Source organism: Pararge aegeria, chromosome 3 (genome assembly GCF_905163445.1).
Source record: "Pararge aegeria chromosome 3, ilParAegt1.1, whole genome shotgun sequence".
Lineage (NCBI taxonomy): Eukaryota > Metazoa > Arthropoda > Insecta > Lepidoptera > Nymphalidae > Pararge > Pararge aegeria.
The window spans coordinates 19,929,845-19,950,317 of NC_053182.1; the positions used below are offsets into that span (position 1 = coordinate 19,929,845).

The window sequence follows — 20,473 nt, forward strand, 5'->3', positions numbered from 1 at the left end:
GACGACACCTTGTATACAATTCTACAATAAACTACCAATTGACATCTTGGAGATGTCTCTTACAAAGTTCAAAGTTTGTATTAAACGTAAGCTTATATAAAAGTTCTATTATAGTATAAAGGACTACGTAATCGATAAAAAAGCTTGGGTGTAAATTATTGCTCTCTCTAACCAGTTTGCTCTTCTAATAATTTAAAATGACATTGTGAGATGATGATAACAAAAAAAAAAACACCCGGCTAAGTTTGTTGTGGGCTTATTCTTAGACCAGGACGCGTTTAGAACCCTCGTAGCTTTAGTTTTTAGGTTACGAATGTGGTTATCGTTATCATCTCACTACCGTGTAATTCTTATGTACGCATCAAAAGTGCCACCTATGGGCCTACTTGAATAAAGATATTTTTGACTTTGACTTTAGACAGATCCACTAGGTATTTTAGTTGGAAGTTTCTTCGATGTCGAGCCCCGTGACCTGACATAACTGAACTCCACCATTAACGCAACTTGCTGCCGACATTTTGTTTTAGTGTCAAATTAATTTACGCCACTTTGGCGCTAAAAGTGTGAAGCTGTAATACAAGCGTCCAACGCTCTAAAATTAGACTAAAAACACGATATCATTAGTTCCAGAAGCACACGTGGAACAAAAAATGGTCTAATGAGTACAAAATTTAAATTGACATCTGTATAGGAGCAGCCAGTCGAGTGGGTTATAGTCAATAATAATAATAATAATAATTGTTTTATTCAGGTAAAACCCATCTCAATATACACGTAAAGAAAAGTAGCATAGTATTTCAAAAGATCTAAAAAATAATAAATTAAATGAAAACATTAAAAAAAAAATACAAATAAAATATAATAAATTACCCCAAAAGAGGGTTCGTACCCGTATAACCTACTATTTACGGTTTCCGTCGCGATGCACGGCAAGCCAGCTCTTTAACGGCCAGCACTCAATGGGAGTGCAGGAATTCCTTAGACCTAACTAGCTGAACAAACGACATAAGACGCTCTCGATTTCCCCAAATGGTGACGCTGTCACAATCCTTGTGGTGATTATCAGCTACAGGCCATCCGATCCACCTCCACACATCCACAACAACAACTACACAACACCCGATATGCTCCGCAGAGCCGTATGGAAACTGGAAACGCACCCAAAAGTACGAATGAAACAAAACGATACTCCGTTTCAGTTACGCACAGTCTAGACGTCATAGTCGTAGAGAGTCGCCAAAGCTGAAAGCTCTAACTTGGTAATTGCTTTTGGAAACGGAACCTATTCGCAAAAAAGACTAAAAAGGCGCTGAATTTCCACAACATGTGAATCATTGTAATAAATTAACAACCCCCGGGACTTGGCATGAGCTGTGCGTACTAGTTGCCATCAATTCTCCACACGGCACGAGGAATTTGAGACTTTAATTCCCTGCAATTAAAGGATGTATTTCGATGCTGTTGTGTTTTAACACTTTGACAATTATAGTGTTTTCAAATAAAGTTCCTTTAACGAGATTTACGGACTCATATTGTGGATGAATTAGACAGATTTTATAGCACTGAATTATAGATTATCTGTGTTTCTTGCCAAGAATATTTATATCTTTTTACTTGCCTAGTCATATTATTATATATATCCGTAACATACTAGAGCATTTATTTAATACGTTACTATTATAAGCTTTTAGCACCTTAAAAAACCGATGGTTCACCGCAAACAGAGAGACTTGTTGTTTCAACAAAGCCAGCAATGGAAAATATTAAAAACTCTTAGTTATTAAAGAATGTCCTGCAATACGAATATTAATATACATAAATAAATAATTAAATGTACTACGATATTACACACATCGCCATCTTGCCTCAAAGTAAGCGTAGCTTTTGTTATGGGTAGGTACTAAGATGACTGATATATATTTCTAATTCAAATTAATATATTACATGAAAGTGGTACATTCATATAGATAATTAAATAGTAACCAAACACATTCTGCCTACTAGGTGTGCAAAAAAAAAATGCAACCTTAACATTATTCCACTTTCGATCTGTTCACAATAAAAAAAAAAACATATATTTATAACAAAGACATTTATAAGTCATAATAAATGAAAAAAAATTATAAATTATATCATTGGATTGTTCCTACGAGTATAATGTCACAAAACAAAATATAAGTTAATCTCTCAATCTCAATCATTAACTTCATAAAATAGTATCTTGTTAAAACTCTTTTTCTATGTTATATAAGTTATTTAACTTTTTTTTTTTTTTTTTTTTTATTAATATACAGATAAACACCCAGTCACTGAAAGCAGGGTCGCTGCCCACTGCGCCAATCGCCGGCATTATGAAATAAGAATTTCTGAAATTATTTAAATTCTGACCTTATTTAATTTTCAGCCCTTGCTGTTATCCATGCGTAATTTTTGCCTCGCAATTATGTCATAATAAAACACATTGGTTCCGCCTTAAAAAGGGTCTTTGAGAATTTACCATCATAATTAAAAGAAAAAAAAAATGTGTGCGTGTAACCTTTACGCGCGATTGAAGTAAATTTTTTTTTTATTATTTATTGATGAAAGAGTAAAATGTTCCTGGGACTTGCCATTTTATTTAATATTCACTATTTCATTTGTTAAATAGAATAATTGAGAGTAAAAAATTGAAGGTAGATCAGTCTATTCGTTACCAAAGTAATAAATAAACGAGTATATTTTTTCAAAAAACAATCCTAAATAAATAATCCTACTTGATTATGACATTTGCCACTAGCTGGCGTATAAGTCAAGAAGCGTGGAGTATATCACATATATTTACGACCAATCCAAATTTTAATTTGAAATAGCGGAAACTACACAGACATCTGATGTAAGCGTTACTTCCGTCAGAAAAAAATCTGAGTTACTCCCAAGTCGCGCCTTAAGAAGTTTTACTTAAAAAAAGTTTTGTTACATCGATTTTTGTTGTCAGTATCAATTGAGTATAAAACCATTTTTTTTTCTACATTTTCGTAAATGTTCTACAGTCGTAACTGCTTCACAAAAATTATCATTTTTATTTCCATGCATTTAGTCGATTTCGTCGATTTCATTTCAACTGGTAATAATAAAATCAAAAGTTAATTTGATTATTTACCTATTTAAAAGGTAAATTACTTTAAATTGCGTTTTTGAAACCTTTAAGTATGTCCGATTTCTTTAGCCAGAGCTCCAGATGAAATAACGTCTCTGCAAAGTTTCTATTAAAACTATTGAACCTTCTATTTTTCAAAGAATTTCAAAGGTAAACTAATCTCAAGGTAACGCTTGGCTCGGCGTTCTAGTTTCTTCGAGGACATATTCTCTGCAACCAGACGGGACTTAAATAAATCTTTTAAATTTAATACTGAACCTGGAAGTCACGTACCTAATATAATATTAAGCCACATAACTGTAATTATATGAATGCGATAAGATATCCAAAGTAGGTTTCTATTTTACTAGCACTTATAATAAAAAGCTTTTATATTTAATAATCATTTTCACAAGGAGTTCCAATTCTACGTGAATTTTGGTGATATTTCTCTATCTTTCCCAATTCCAATTTTATGAGAATTTTCGGCGATAGAGCACGGAACTTCTCAAACGACAATAGTGAAACTAGCAACCGTATAAAAAGATGAAAAACTACCAGAGCGTGTTTGGAACCCTCATTGCTTTAGTTTCAAGTTTATTAATGTAGTTATCGACATCCTCTAACTGGTCACTACCATAGAAGTACATACACATTTTGTATGTACTGCATGCATTAAAAATGCCATATATTCGAATAAAAAAATATCTAAATTAACTTTGACTATATTAAATAATATTCCAGTATACAGACAGGGAAATTTTCGGATGAGCTTGATACAAAGATAAAAATACGCACTGAATGTAAAAAGCGAACATATTCGTAAGGAACGATTGAATTATAATCGTGATATGTAGTCGGATTGCGATCTTCAAACAAACCCTGAAATGTCTGAAACAAGGCAAAATCGATACAGTCTCGCAGGCGGACGCGCGCCGCTGCTCCTTAATATTCTTTGCCGAAGCTGCCTAGCACGTGACTCAACTTGTTGCCGCTTCGGAGACGAATACAGTTACCAACTCGATTTAGGCTGCAACCATATTATTATTGTACAGACATCAGTCCAACGCTTAAAGCAGTTTTTTTTTTTTATTTAAATTTTTTATTAAAATTTACTCTAGTTATAGTAATAACGCAACGGGCGACGCGGTTGTTTGCTCAGTCTGATACTGGTGCAGACTGAAAATCAGCGCTGAGCATTGTTGCTAATGCACAGCATAAGCATATTGTTAATATTAATTTATAAACATTTAGTTAATAAACTTGTATTAACAATAGTGTATGGCAATAAAGGATTTTTATTAATATTATTATTATATGAGATCGCCATTAAGCGACAAGAACGCCTTTTGTATTCTACTTCTTTCTTTTTCTTGTATATATTCTTGATGTGGTGTACAAATAAAAAGTTATCTATAGTTTTAAAATCATTGGCGGTTTGTTGTAGAATTACAATCCTTATTTGTAGTATGTTAAGGTATTTTAAGTAAACTTTTATTTTAAAATACTACCTACTCGTTTGCAGTGGTTCATATTTAATTTATAAGATTATTTTTAAGTAAATATTACATTATATACATTATATTTATGATGTCACTTATTTATTGATTTGTATTTATTTACCAGTATTGATTTATACATATATATTTAAGTAATAAAATATATATTTTTATGGGTCAATGTATATATGCACCACGTACCGTACGTACGTACGTACCTATTTTCTGTATGTGTTTTCTTCGCCATTGGTTGTCTGGAAGAAATCGCGTTGAAACGATAAAACAGCAAAATTGTATACGTTGATCGTTACACTATTCTTTTTTATGTACTTTCTGTGGTGTGCAATAAAAGTATATTCATTCTTTCATTCAAACGTCGGTAAATTGCGTCGGTACTTGCCACTGTGATGAAGTCACGAAAGTATCAACTACCACTATTTAATTCATTAATGAACCTATTCATTTAAAAGATAAAAACATGACCTTGTATCTACCGTGCGCTTCGTTTAATACATATGAGCTATTCTTACTAATCGCATCACCTTGCATTTCGAATACTTTGACGTCTTTAGTCTTGTCACTACAATTGCTGGTCATCAAACGTTGCAATAATCCAATTATAATAAAGAAATTAAACTCCATTACATATCATGTTCTGCTACGGCTTATGTTAACAACAGATAGAGCTTAAATACGTCTCTATCACCACCAGTAATACATTAGGTAATATCCATGCGGATGAGTCATTATTTTCATCTGGACTTTCCTATTTCACTCGATCATCTCAAACCTGGGATGGACGTCCACAGCTCAACATCGTCTTTTGTATTAATTTCTCAACGCTTCGGTATTTTACTGCTCGTGTTCAGTAACCACCTGCGATTGTCATTTCCTGTCCACTTACACCCGAAATCAATAATTAATCTAATCCAAAATCTTCAGATGGCATATTGAATTTAGTAGTGTTTTCCTACTCTTCTCTGTCGATAACGATGACTCTACTTACTATTCTCTGACCTGAGGATTTTTGTTTAGATTGACTATAGTTATCGAACGTTATTGTTGGGTCTACCAAAATGCTATCTTTTCCGAATGTTGCCACTAGCTTTGTCATTCGTGATGCATATATCTGTAACTCTGGCACTTCTAAAAGTCTCCAGATTTCTGATTTGATCACGTACACGTATGATAGCCAGACTAGAACTAAAAATAGATCTGATTTGAACGATTTCTACTGACTGCATTAATAGTGCATGTTCTGACCCGACATAATAAGTTATGAAGTTGTTGTATTAACATTGAACAATTGCTGATTGCGTAAACCCCAACAAAAGATTATCTAACAGCTGTATTAAGAGAAATAAGTTAAAGCTGCTGTGCTACATTTTTAGATTTAATAAAAGGCAACATATTTTGTCCTACAAGTATGATTACGCCTTTATATTGCGAGTCTGAAGTATAATAAGCGAGGCAAGGAGGAATTATTAATCCTGGTGGCCCCACGTTGGGCGCCATACCTTTGCTTTAATGAAATTATTGGTATTATAAATCTGTTAAAAGAAAGATTTGTCTTTTTACCTTTTTAAGTTTCAATTATTAAAATCGTATCATAATTTAAGTTTTCCTGTTTAGCACCAATGTAACTATTTTTGAATTCTATTTCCTCAAAAACATTTCGGTTATTCGCGTCATAAAATAGTTCTTAACCTGTCTGTGAAGGTAAAGTAACCTGTTTGTCAAAATTGCTTTACGCTTTCGAATAATTTTATGGGATCCAACATTTAGAAAACAAACATGAATTATTTTATTGTTTAAATAATATGTACACAAAATCTTAAAATTAAATATGAAGTTATTTCGAGACAGAAAGACAGTTAAATTGTTTTCATTCTTTGAATAGAAGCAGGCGCTTCTTTGCGGAATTCCATGATATTTTATGAAAATTAAGCTTAATTTGCTACACTCCCCGAAAAACAGGAGAACCTGTATGGTGTAATTAGTAGTTTCTTCAATTTTATACTCCACCAAACAGATCTTTGGCAATGTACCCTACGTACGCACGTTTCGCTCCGAAACATCCTCCGAAGCATCCTCAGGAGATGTTGACTTTACAATGAATAATAGTTGTTAAGTCAAAATCTCCTGAGTCTTAACAACTGTTCATTGTAAAGTTAACATCTCACCTTCTTTATACATAAAAGGAAGTTGTGTTAGTTACACCATTTATAACTCAAGAACGGCTGGACCAATTTTTATGATATTTGATTTTTTGGATTTCTCTTAGTCCGGAATATAATAATAAGTTTTAAAATATAACATTCATCAAAAAAAAAAAAAAAGATCCGCGGTACGAAGTGCGCCGGGACAGCTAGTTAATAATAAATTACACCATACACATTATCCTGCTTTTCACGGTGTATGGCAAATTAACACTTACTCATAACTAGATATACTCAGTACTCCGATAAGCATCAATTTCAAAAGTACAAATTATTTCACCGTCTACTTGAGTTAACTCACTGGATATCGAAACTGTAATTCCACCCAATACTCCAGATCCAAAATTTTAAAGACTGCTGATTTAATATCGTTGAAATTGAAATTCAAGAATTATGATACAAACGGCCCGTGGTTTGTAACATTAAATAATCTTGCCTTTTTTTGTTGAAAAATATTTGGCGTCAATATCGAGTAATTAATTAAAGCTGAAATGGAAACAGTATATTTGTCTGTAATTATAATAGTTTTATTGGTCCTGGTCGTGATCGTTTTTGTTTTTTTTTTTTAGCTTAGCTATACTGGAACTTCTATACTCATAAAGAATCGCTACTTGATAAATCCTTAAATTTCCGTCGGACAGGCAAAGGTGAAGTTCTAATAGACAATTATCGACGATAGGTATCAATTATGTCGTGGGGCGCACGAATGTCGGGCGCCGTCAGTGGTATTTCCACAGTTCCTTAGTGTATTCGAGGGTCGAGTGGAGTGTGGAGCTCACTCCTGGAATTCCCAGTTATTACCGCAGGGGGTGCGGCGTAGGGGTTGTTGGCCGTGATCGATCGCCGCGCCGGCCGGCCGGTGTTACCGGTGCACGAGGTTACGACATCGCGACCGATGCAGTTGAAGTAAATTTACCTCTTCAATTTCACGTGTACCCACCGAAAAGTTGCATTGACGAATCTAAATTATAACTCTATCCACGCGAAGCTTATCAATCTATAAAAACCCACTTTGTAAGGCCAATAGCATAATAAACACCCGTCATGATGTGGCATCGGGCCGGGTGTTCTGTGGTTGTTTTAGTCTTTATTAACTACACTTTTTCTTGGACGTGAAAATCTGTCCGAACTTGTGTCATTCGATCAAACTAGAATTGTGAATATTCTGCTGAGATTTGAAACTCTTTTGTTGGTTTATAATAATTTAGCCAGCCAGATTGAGCCAGTCTGAAGGAATGCGATTATCACATTCTAACTGCAAAAGTTTGTTGCTAGGCGTGCAGGATTCGCCGCCGACTTATCGCTGTGGCACAGACTGGATGGGGTTTTAGATTGATTCGAAATAAAATATCTCCATTGATCCCCTTATATATAGGATAGGTTGGACGCGTGTATGCGATAATAGAACATAGAATAATATGTTTGTTGGTAATTTTCAAGTGTTTTGCTTGATCAAGGAAGGTGCTTAATTATTCAGTGCTAATAGATTTGAAGTAACGGGAAATCAATCGGAAGCAATCCCGAGTGGTGAAACAAATTCAACGTTGCGTTGCTGGCTGTTAATTGGCTGCGGGTGGCGGCGCCGAGACGGCGGCGGAACCGCCGCATGGTGCCCCCTTGCTCACTCTATACGGCCACCCGACCTCCCTCACTCGGAGTTTTTATGAGCGAGAAGCCTACCGAGACCCGAACGAGTCTGAGCTCTTAAATTAGTTCGTCTCACCTGTCCCTGGACCCTTCGTTTGTAGGTGTGACTGTGTTATCTCCATCCCCGCTTATAACAGGTACGCCCGTACTTAATTTGAAGCTTCAGTTAAAAGCCAGTTTGACTTTGTTCAAGTCACAAAATACCGACAAGTCACAAAATAACAAAATACGCTCTATACCGTGTAGTATTTGTTCAAGAAATCTGGATATAACGTAATCGTGGCAAAAAATACATGTCAGAATATTAAGTTGATATGCTGTCTCGTAAATCTCAAAGAAGCTAATACAGTCGCGGATGACATTATTTTTCCATTCGGTAGGCTTATTTTCTTGCGCGGGGTTATCAAGTTAGGGACGGCAGGCTGGGGTGGGTCGGGGTGAGTCCGCAGGACGGGGGTGCGGGGCGCAGTGCCGCTATCGACCGACTACCCTCCCCCCAGCGTGGTTCAGTTTCCGGACGAGTGTCGCGCAGTCCGCCCGCGCCGGGAGCGACTTCGTCACACGTTAGATAGATAGTCAATTTCAAGCTACCACCATGCTGATAGGACTAGTTCGGGATTCGGTGATGCAGTGCTTCTGCCACTCATGCCGCGCGCCAGTATTGCCAGCAGGTTGGAACGGCTGCGAAGAAGTTCTCTGACTGGATACTACGCTGCTACCGGCCATGCCGGCATGCTCATAGCGAGGATAAAACGCCCACGAAAGCTTGTGTATTATTACGATATAATAACGATTTTCATCTCATTCAAGCAAAATGGTACCGGTTTTTGATATAATTTGGTTGAAAAAAGTTTCAGGATCCTAAATATGTTGATAAGTAAGGTAACCCTAACTGCTTTTGTCCTTCTATATAAAATATAAAACTGTCAATGATTCAGAAAAATCGTCCAAAATCTTACGTAAATTTTACATACTATTGAAATTACAAACCTAATTTACATTGCAGTCAATTGGGTATGATATCGTTAAGATCTACATAATCTAACATCTGTAGCAAACTGAAATAAAGGAGGCAATATCTGCGTTTATATCATCAATTTTCTGTTTGTAATTCAAAACCAACTTAACCTCTTAGCGAAAACCGGCCGGTTTTTGCGTCGTGCGCCGATGCCGGTAACCAAATTTTTCATCTGTCATATTCTCCGTTGAACTAGTAAATATCGCTTTACTTATTTATAGAAGGAAAATTTTATGTTTTAAGGTAAATTTAAATACGTCTCATGTTTTATAAAATTGTTGGTGTTGTTCTTTCAAAATTTTTCACTTTTTCGTAATTTTGTTACAGATACAGACTATGCGTCTGTCTACGTATCGACATCGCTAGACATATTGATTAAACATTACTGCATAATGTCAACCATTTTGTACTGTTTGCTAAACCGGCTACATGCGTCCACCATTTTGCGCAATAGAATTCATCTTTCTATTCTTGTTACTCGACCATTTCATAGGCTAGCCTTTGAAATCAACTCAGTCATGTTTACTGGTTTACGAAGTGGTTAAATTAATTGCTTAATTAATTTAAACAAACCAGGTTGGACACCGATACCTTTCCCCACATCTGACTTGCGCCCCCCTAAAGTCGACGATTTGCTAAAACGATTATGTCCTCCCAAATAATGGACCTTTGTGGTGCCGCACACGCAAACGTCGCATAATCGTTACTCAGCCCTTTCAGTAATTTATTGATGAATGCATTCTTTATTTGCTAAGCCTTAATTGGCGTCCCTTCAAGGACACCTATTGCCTACTAATGATTTCCATTTACATAAAAGGTTAGTGTGTTTGTACACAAATTGCTCATGTACCCTTTTGTGAGACATTACGGGGCTGGAGATGACATAATTGTTTAGGGTGGGATTATTAGAGCTGAGTTTAATTGACTCAACAAGTTCGGCACCCCTTCTGATGTTCAGCTAATGTGCCACGAGGTTACGGGTCACAGTCACCTTCGCAAATTGCCAATTAAATTTGCGTATGTGGTTTAGGGGTGTCATATAATGCTTTCTGGCAAAGGACACTTTCCAGACATGCCTATTTTAAATGTTATAACTTTAGTTACGCTCTCGTTCAGCTATACCATTACTTTTTCTGCTTTTACCCTAAATTATTTGTGTTATTTAATTAAACCTGATGACTTTTTGATTTACAGAAATTGTGTCATAACTAGTGGCTTGAGATTTACTCGACCTAGAAACCGTTCAACACTTAGTTACTGATTTTAGGTCGACTAAAGTAGCATGATTAACATAATTTCATGGAAGTGACTTATGCATGCTTTATCAATGTAAGTTGTTGAAAGCCAGCCATGTTGTTCATTTTCTAATTCTTAGTAAAGCTTTTTATATTGTACCTTCTAATACAGTAAAATAGAACAAGTAACCAGTTGTTTTAGTAAGTTTATACGTTACGATGATGCATTGCAGCCTTTATATATTGCGTGTCACGCGATAATGTAATTTGTTCTTGAATTGTAAGAGTTAGTCAAACTGAGATTCCGGAATGACAACGAAGTGGTGTACTTATATAAACTTTTACTGTAATGACTAGCATGTCAAGCTTATCACGAACTAGTCATGACTATGAAGTGTCCCATATTAATTTCAATGTATTCAGCATATTACATGATGTTACATTTATAATACAATATTTGAAATAAATTTAATTGTAAACGTAACGTATACACAGTTTGGGCGCAGCTATTTTTTAAAATTAAATAATTTATGGATTTAAAAACATAAGTAAAGCATCGCATAGTAGGGAAACCTATTTTACATAGACTATGTGATCTGTATTAACTATGTAATAACTTGTGTCTCTTTTTGTTAACTACATACATTCCCATTTTCTGACCCTAGAACTTATGGATATAATCTTGCAAATCATTCTCGTATTAAGAAATTTCGCGTTCTCTTATTTAGTTACATTCACTATGGTACGAGTAAAAGTACGGTAAGTTGTTAATGATTAATTACAACAGAACCTTCCAATTTCTCATTTAGATTATACCTTAAAACAAAGATTATAGCATTGTTCTCTGGTTAGTCATGGATCCATTTATAAACTTAAATCTAAAGGTACAAGGGTCAAAACGTGCTCTCGTACGACTAAGTATAGAAGCCTACGACAAATGTGTTAAAACTTGTTAAGTTGGAAACTTAGTGTCCCTAATTATTTTTCTGCCTTAATTAATTAATGTTTAGTATACTTAAGAAATATTATACCAACTAAATTTATTCAGTAGAATATTTTTTATACCATCATCTTTTAGCTCTTAGCTTCTATAAAGCAATTCCATTCGCGCCCCTTCAAAGTTTCAAACACACTCCTCCGCCAAGTAACACTTGTAATCCCAAAGGTTGTAAATTCGCTTTTCGTTTCCCCCTCGCGGGTTTTAAAGCCTGTTTTAAATATATTATCAGTTTTCATGTCCTATCGTGTGGCGCCGGAGGGGTTGGTTGCCTGCCCTTTCATTTGTAACTACTGCATTAAATATTTATGTTCGATCCGCTCCATTTTTTACGTCGCCGACATTGTTTCACTTAGTTCTTCGAAAAATTTTACATCACTGCTTTTCCAATATTGCCTATTCTTATAAAGTTTTTACCCAGACTGAATATTTTTACTCTACTTTGTTTTTTTCATTTTTATGTTACGATCAAAATGTGATGAAGTCATATGACTCCTACCGTTTCTGCCTACAGATTCGAGAATATTTCTTTATAGGTTGAACTAACTATTCTTTATTCAAGTATAATAGATAGTAGTTACTGCTATTAGCCTCAACCAACTTACTGCAGGGAGTTGATTTTTACTAACATCAACAAAAACTTGTTACTTAAAATTAAATTACAGTAGCACAAAGTTTTACCAATATAGACTTACCAATACTCTTAAGAAAAGAACGTCAAGATTTTTATATACTGCAATGGAAATAGTGCAATTAAAACAAATTCTATTCATCGAAAGTATGGTGCTATTGCATATATCCTATGCAAGCGAGCGTAAGATTTTCAGAAAAATGCTTATACAAAATTTCGTTATAACAATTCAAGCCTTTTTATTGATCGCTGATGTTCGGGCGGTTATGTAAAGTAGGATTAGTGATTCCTTTGGCGAAAAACCGCAATATGGCAGCATCAGTCCGCATTAGTGAGGTCGTGGCCCGTGTGACGTAAGTTTTCAGCTGCATTGTCATGTACGTGTGTTTCGATTTTAGTGTTAGTCATATCACGTAGGGTTTTGTTATACATTCTCAATAGTTTGTACTTTCATTCTCATACTTTGATTTATAATCATTTCGCTGCCATATTAATTGTAATAAATAAATCATTTACTTTCTTATTTTATTTAGATTGCTTAAAGTACATGTCACTGTTTGTCTGAACATTTATAAGCACTCAGAGCTAATACCATGGAAATCGACAAAACGACTGTCTCCGTAATTAAGATAAAGATTTTAAAGAAATCGAAATGTCTTGCAATAAGTCTGCTTTCCTAAAAGAGACCTTTTAACTTTCTATGAACAAATATTACCCCAACCATAAGTAGAATGCTGTCTCATCTGTTTTATTACCAAGTAGGGGCACGTTTTCTATATTTGTCGAATCACTTTCGCACGTGCCATTGACTTCAATATCTAATTTTATCACTCCCTTAGTCTTACCAACTGTGCGATGTGTGCCTGTAAGGTTGGTTGAACTGCTGCATTCGTTATTCGAACAGAATTAGTTTTTTTTTGTCAGCCAACTTTACTTAATATAATAAACACGTCTTCTCTGGTTCCTGCTCCCTCACTATATTTTTCTGTATTATTAAAAACACATTTGATCTATATGCTACTAAGGATTCAATTACAGTTTATTATATAATTATCGATTACCGAGAAAGTAGTTACGTCAATTTTTACATTCAATATTCTCCAAACAACTATGATAATCTCTATACTAGCATGCTGCAGAGGCTATACCACGCTGCCCATTATTCTTAACCGATTTGGCTGACTACGAGAAAGGTGTTTATACCTTTCTACAGCCTTTTCTGTATAGTAATGATGTGACCCTGAATTATATTTGTGAATAACAATAGTTCATCAGCAAAATCTATATAATCTTTTGAGATGCCAAAAACTTTCTAGAAGCAACGATCAAAACTAGGTGGGCTAGTCGTCTTGAATATTACTTACTTAAGGGTAGGGCTTTATCCGTATTTTCTCGAACATTCTTTAGTTATTCGACATTCCGATCACGTACAGGTCTCTCATCTCGCGCTGTCGTCTTGTCCTTGTATTACCTCCCAAGAATTGCTTTACGGACTCGTGAACCTTTACACATTTGTAATAAGTTTTTTCGTTATTACTGAAATAACTGTCGTTTTTTCGTATTGGATAACTTCTTTTTGTTAAATTATCTACTTGACCTTTTTCTTGTCTATTCAGATAGATTGCGTCGATGTTCATGCATAGCTCTTGCAATCGAAATTGAATCACCTTGTGTACCTTCAAAAATATACTGCAATAACATGTTTACTTAGATCTGATTTAACCAACACTATCCATAGAATACTTGCAAACTTGCTATGTTTCGGATTTGGATTCATTGATTTAGTTACTATGAATAGCGGTATACCTGTGGTAGTGTGGTGTGGTAGTGGTAGTGGTTAAAAAGTTCTGATAGATAGTAAAGCTTTCACAATAAATCGAGACATCGTCCTTTTTAGGCTTAAGTAATTAATATCTATCAATACTTTTTAATTAATAATAATAACTTAACACCGCGAATTACCATGGCGTTACATTCGGAACGGCGGAGAACTGTTTGTAGGCTAAAGTTATGATGTGTTGACGGTGTTGGAAAATCCTCATCATCATCATTTTAAACAATTGGCGTCCACAGCTGGACATAGGTCTTTTGTAGGGAGTTCCACAATCAACGGTCCTGGACCGCTTTCCTCCAGCGGCTCCCAGCGACTCATCATCATCTCGACTCAGCTGATGTCATCTGTCTACCTCTTTGGGGGCCGACCAACGCTTCGTTTACCTGTGTAAACGCAGCGTCCATCGGTTCTCTGAGCTATGTGCCCTGCCCATTGCCAGTTTAGCTTCGCGACTCGCTGAACTATTTCGGTACCTCTAGTTCTTCTGATGATATGTTCTAGGACATGGCTTGCACCCTGCATTTAGACCGTTCAGATATTGTTCTACTCGAAATAAATATTAAACTCTAATTGTGCCTACCAGTTTAGTTTTACGAGTGCTATATTGATTTGCTTGACCTTAGTAACAGGAAGTTATTCTTCACAGCTGACGTCGTGCTCGGGGACCTAGGTCCAGTCATTTATCTTTGGAAGTTTGCGAAAACTTCGAGAAAGCGATGTAGAAATTTGTGGTGCCATCTAGTATGCCATCATGGTAACGCGGAGACCGTCTCAAATTTCATACTGGCAATGCCAATACAAAGAGGTATTACACTGGTATTCATATTGATTTTATCGGTATTTTCAGTGTAATTCCTGCTGGCCTCAGTAGCTTTTTTATTAGTAGGTATGTCATTTCAGTATTGCGTTCTTGTTAGGTACTTTTCAGTTTTGTCACGCAACCGTGGTATCGATTTCCGTCATTAATACGAAACCGAATGCTCCTCGAATAAACATTAGCTGACCGAATTGCCCGTAATTGCTATTGGATTGTCGTGGCTTGAAGGGGGAATAATGGTGATTGAGAGTTTTGTTTCTAATACCTATTACACTCGCCCGTCCACTTTTATCGATGTTTCTGGTTTTTGTTTTTGGAAGTCCGTTCGAATCATTTATTTCATCCATAGACGCTATGACTACTCTAAAATGTTTTTACAGCTTTTGTTAGGGCATTTTTTATGTTATTCTGCCCGGTCAATAACCACGTGCATTGCATTGTGTACTTGTACAAATAATAGGCTAACAGTCGTCATTATATCAGCACATGGTATATCTAGAAAACGTTTAAAAAATGACATAAGGTCACCTCATTTCTCGTACAAGTGTGGAAAGACGGCCCCATTATTTTTTTCTTCCCATTGTTCATTGCACGCTCAGTTTAACTATCTATTGTCTAGATTACAAGAGCCGCATAAATCTAGAAGCTAGCGGTTCTGCCCCCGATAAATTAAAAGGGGTCCAATAAGCCTTTCTCAATAAACCAACGAAAATTATTTGTTGGAATATCTTTACATATTATTAGTTCCTAATATTTGAGCTAATACTATTATACTCTATGAAAAAGTTACTGTCAGTGCACCTGATATTCAGCCATGACCAATGCGTTTACGATGTGTTTTCAAATGCAAAGAAAGTCCGTGATAAATGATTTCTCATTCAAATATTGGTATTTTTTTGACATATTTTTGTTAATTTACTAGTGAAAAGCGGTGATAGCACATTGGGAAGGAGCTCGACTTCTCTTTCGGGAGGACGAGTTCGAATCCCAGCACGCACCTCTAACTTTTCTAAGTTGTACGCGTTTTAAGTGATTAAAATATGACTTGCTACGACGGTGAAGGACAACATCGTGAGGAAACCTGCATGCCTGAGAATTCTACATAATGTTCTCAAAGGTGTGTGGAGTCCACCAATCCGCACTAGGCCAGCGTGGTGGACTACGGCCTTCTCATCGTGGGAGGGGACCCGTGCCCTGTCGTGGGCCGGTAATGGGTTGATGTGATAATGATGAAAAAGTCTATACACGTTTTAAGACATTCGAATAAGACTAGGTACTCTTAATATTATTTGAATTCATAAGTATTCAGTATAAAAAGGCGACATTTCTGTTACATTATGTAAGAGAGTATTATACCAATATCTAACGTTGTTAATCGAAAAGCTATACTTATAAGCACTTTATATCTATACAATTCTTGTATTCAAATATAATTTTGGATAGCTAAAACCGCTATATATCCGTGATTTCGGTGTAACAACTTCCCGAATAGATACTAGGATACGGTATTATCGGCTCAATTTAGAATAACTGCAGTTTGAGGTACCATTTCGCGCAATTTACAAGCAAGCCAGTGGGCGTGTTATCCTCTAGGGAGCGCCGGTATCGTCCGGTGCGCGAGCCCCCTCTCATTCGATTTGTTGTTTAGCCCACCGAAGGTCTGCGCCAGTCAAGAAACCGGTCGGGAAACCGAGGACTAAACAGCCCAAGAAAGTTAAATTTATCAGTAAGTATTACTTTTTTATAAGTTGTAAGGCTATTTGTGACAGGGTCCGTCCGGAAAGGTACTGCAACCACGCTTATTTCTGCTGCCATTGCAGGTTGACAGGGACGTGAGGCTTAACCAGAGAGGGTGAAAGACCACGTGGCCGTTCACCTAGTCGCTGGTCTGACCAGGTAAAGTCGCTCACAGGCCTCCCTATCACAGAAGCAGTGGCGTGCATATGATTTTTGACCAGGGTATGCATAAAGCAGGTACATGGCATAGAATGGAAAAATTCTCCTCCAATACGAGTGATATAAAATAATTCGGGTATGCAGTGCTTTTGTGCTTGTATGAAGTGCACGCCACTGCACAGAAGCTATCAAAAAGACGAAAGATAGAACAGGATGGAAGGCTGTGATAAAAATCGCTACGAAGGAACTCGAATCCGGACACGACCTTCAGTAACGAAGTAAACGATGAAGAAAAAGAGGCTTAACGCTAACGCTACAAGTTGATGTACGCAGGGCGGCACTCTGTAGGACCTTGTTCCTTGCATTGCCCTACGAAGTTTAACTATGTTTTTTAACTCAAAGTCATAATCAAAAATATCAAGTAGGCCCATAGGTGGCACTTTTGATGCGTACATAAGAATTACACGGTAGTGAGATGATGGCGATAACCACATTCGTAAACTTAAAACTAAAGCTACGAGGCTTTCAAACGCGTCCTGGTCTAAGAAGAAGCCCACAACAAACTTAGCCGGGTGTTTTTTTTTTGTTATCACCATCTTAAAATTATTAGAAGAGCAACCTGGTTAGAGCAATAATTTACTATTTAATAATTATTACGTAGTCCTTTATACTATAATAGGACTATTCTACAAGCCTACGTCTCTAACTCGCTATCAGATTGTTCATCTTGGACTGCCAATTATTCCTGTATAAAAAGATCAGCCTAAGACGAAGACGTGCCGCTAAGCTATTTAGTATTCCGGTACGATGTCGCGTAGAAACCGATTGCCATACCCCATAACAGGTTAGCCCGCTACCATCTTAGACTGCATCATCACTTACCACCTTACCCTGACAAGGGATGTAATAAATGTGTCCACCTGTTAAAGCAAAAGAACATGGAATAGGGGAATTTATTATTACACATATACATTTCCACTTTTGCGCCAATGCTCTGAGAGTTGATAAAGCTGTGGAAGAAGATACATTTTTATCCAGTCTCCACCTGACCAGTCTAGCCGTGCTGGTGAGATTGCATTCATGTGCTAACTTGTAGTGGAATAAAAACAAAAACTGTAATTAATATTTTAACACTACATACAACATTTAACGCTACAATACTTTAACATTACATTGCCGTTAACCTAGAAAACAGATTTTATAATATACTAGCGTACCCAGCCTGCTTAGCCGGGCTAGATTTTGCTTTATTTTATTTAAACAATAAACTAACATCATTCAAATTTTAATAAAAGTTGTATTTGACAGTTCAAAAATAGGAGTGCTCCGATCGTCACCAAACTTTAGGATTACTCGCCAGGTCAATCCGGAGATTCCCGGAAAGTTTCATTGAAATCGGTCCAGCCGTTTCGGAGCCTATACGGAACATACCCACACACTTTCTCTTTCATATATATAGATAGATAGATCGCTTAGAGACTACACTTCGGGCGTTGTAAGACTATAAAAAGTCATCATTTATAATCCAAATGATGTGTACTGTTTCAAATTAAAACTTTTTTATTATTATTGGAAACACCATTGTTGTTCATATAAATTATTTTTTAAAAGCGCTTTTAATCTTTTATGTTCACGCTGCCATTGTTTCGAATAAAAGAAAAAGGTTGGGTTCATCACACTGTAGGTGGAGTGCGCGAAAGCAATACGATCCACGGGGAAAATTACTCGCGTACAATTGTGTATAAAAAACGTATATACAATATGCATATACAAGAATAGGTGTACAAGCGAGTGCAGTGTTACCATGAGTCACTCCCTTAGGGAGACTCACCCCGCCTAAACCCCTTGTCGAGTAATCTATCTGCAGACAAGCCGACAAGTGCCTATACTGTCCAACCAGTTGACTAATTCTGGATGTGAGGAAATACTAGTCTAAAGCAAAGAAGTTAGCACTTATATCGATTTAAAGTCGATGAAGTCCAGTATTAGTGTAAGTTATTCGTACTTAAGTCTTTTTTTCTTTAAAAGAGCAATTCTTGTATATATTTAAATGGAATCTCGGAATAGGCTCCAACGATTTTCATGAAATTTAGTATACAGGGGGTTTCGGGGGGCGATAAATTGATCTAGCTAGGATTCATTTTTAGAAAATGTCATTTTATTCGTGTTTTATCGATAAATATAGATATAGATATAAAATTGGATACTCGGAATCGGCTCCAACGATTTTCATAAAATTTTGTATAGGGTTTCGGGGGCGATAAATCGATCTAGCTAGGATTTATTTATATTGGAATCTCGGGAAAAAATGGCAAAAAATATCCTTTTTGAGAGATTCTGATGCGTGCTATGCGTAAACGGTAAACGTTACGCCAAACAACGGAAGTATGTAGAAAGTATATCGGAATTGTCGGAATTGTTGTTTCCTTAAAGTTCTATAAAACAGTCCGTGACAACATACGAATATTTTTTTATTAAGTCGGCTCATTCGCGGACGAAGTCGCGCGGGTCCGCTAGTTCGTACTTAAAATAACATAAGTGGAAGCCCGTTTAGATTGATTCTTTCAGTCAGGCAGTATGATGAGTGGTGACCTGCGGTCAGGGTTCAGAAACCGGAAACCATGTTCGGTTATTGACCATTGTATTGGAATCATTTCGTATAAGGTTTCGGTTACGTTTCTTTTAATCGGTTAAACTGAGAAACCTGTTCTTATTACAAACTTTAATTTCATTTGTTTTTGTCAATGTTTCGGATAGTGCTTCCCTTCACGCAGTGTCTTCATTTAATACTAGCTGTTGCCCGCGACTTCGTCTGCGTTTGATTTTGTTTTTGAATTGGCATTCAATTTAGTTTAGTTAGTTCTAAAAAAAATTAAAGTATTCAGTATCGCTAAGCCTTAAATGAGGGGTTTGCTGCTGTCCGCTGAGGAGTTCTGTCCTCTATCTCCAACCACATTCATTAGATCTACACAAAGTTTGGGCAAAATTAAATACATATACCTCTATAGTACAAAACTCTACAGTCCGTATCAGAAACGTAGATGGAAAGCGCTTCGTACGTGTTGACTGAATGTCAACAACATAAGGATGCCTACGTTTACGGCGTTTCTTGTTCTGTGGTATAGTGGTGCCGGAGGAACAAGAATATAAAGTTCCTGAACACACACACACACACACACACACACACACAGACAGATACGTAACAGTTGCTCTTTTAAAACATTATCATTCTGTCTTGCGAGAGGCGAAGTGGTCTGCTTCCAAGCAAACTTTGGCAAACTTTGAAATTCCTCAATTGTATAGTTACGTCGCTGTGATAAATGAATTGTACACATTTTTTAAACAATGCATTGTTTATTTACTGGCAGGTTCAAAAATACCTCAGGTCAATCATGATGTTAAAGTACATAAGACTTATTGTTAATCTTGCATATTGGTATGGAGTTTTCAAAATAAGACGTCTTGTCCCCAGGTCAGAGGTTTTGTGTGACGTTATTTTTTATTAGCCTAACGAGTCATTTAAGATTAATCTTCTTATTTATTTATCTTTTAAAAGGAATTAATA

The 20,473-nt window shown here is 36.3% G+C and overlaps 1 protein-coding gene across 4 annotated transcripts in view; it reads left to right on the forward strand.

Annotated features, from left to right (window-relative positions):
- The window catches only part of LOC120636848 (stathmin-2-B), a 73,137-nt gene that overhangs the window by 38,756 nt on the left and 13,908 nt on the right, over positions 1–20,473 (forward strand). Inside the window, exons 1-2 of one of the 4 annotated variants that reach the window (XM_039908423.1) lie at positions 9,010–9,151; positions 16,661–16,738. The exons of 1 other annotated variant lie outside the window; for it this stretch is intronic. In XM_039908423.1, coding sequence (XP_039764357.1) covers positions 9,076–9,151; positions 16,661–16,738 — 154 coding nt within the window. In that variant the 5' untranslated portion in view covers positions 9,010–9,075. Of the gene's footprint in view, positions 1–9,009; positions 9,152–15,852; positions 15,901–16,660; positions 16,739–20,473 lie in introns of those variants that run through there. 2 more of the 4 variants (XM_039908413.1, XM_039908415.1) reach the window with 2 other exon arrangements.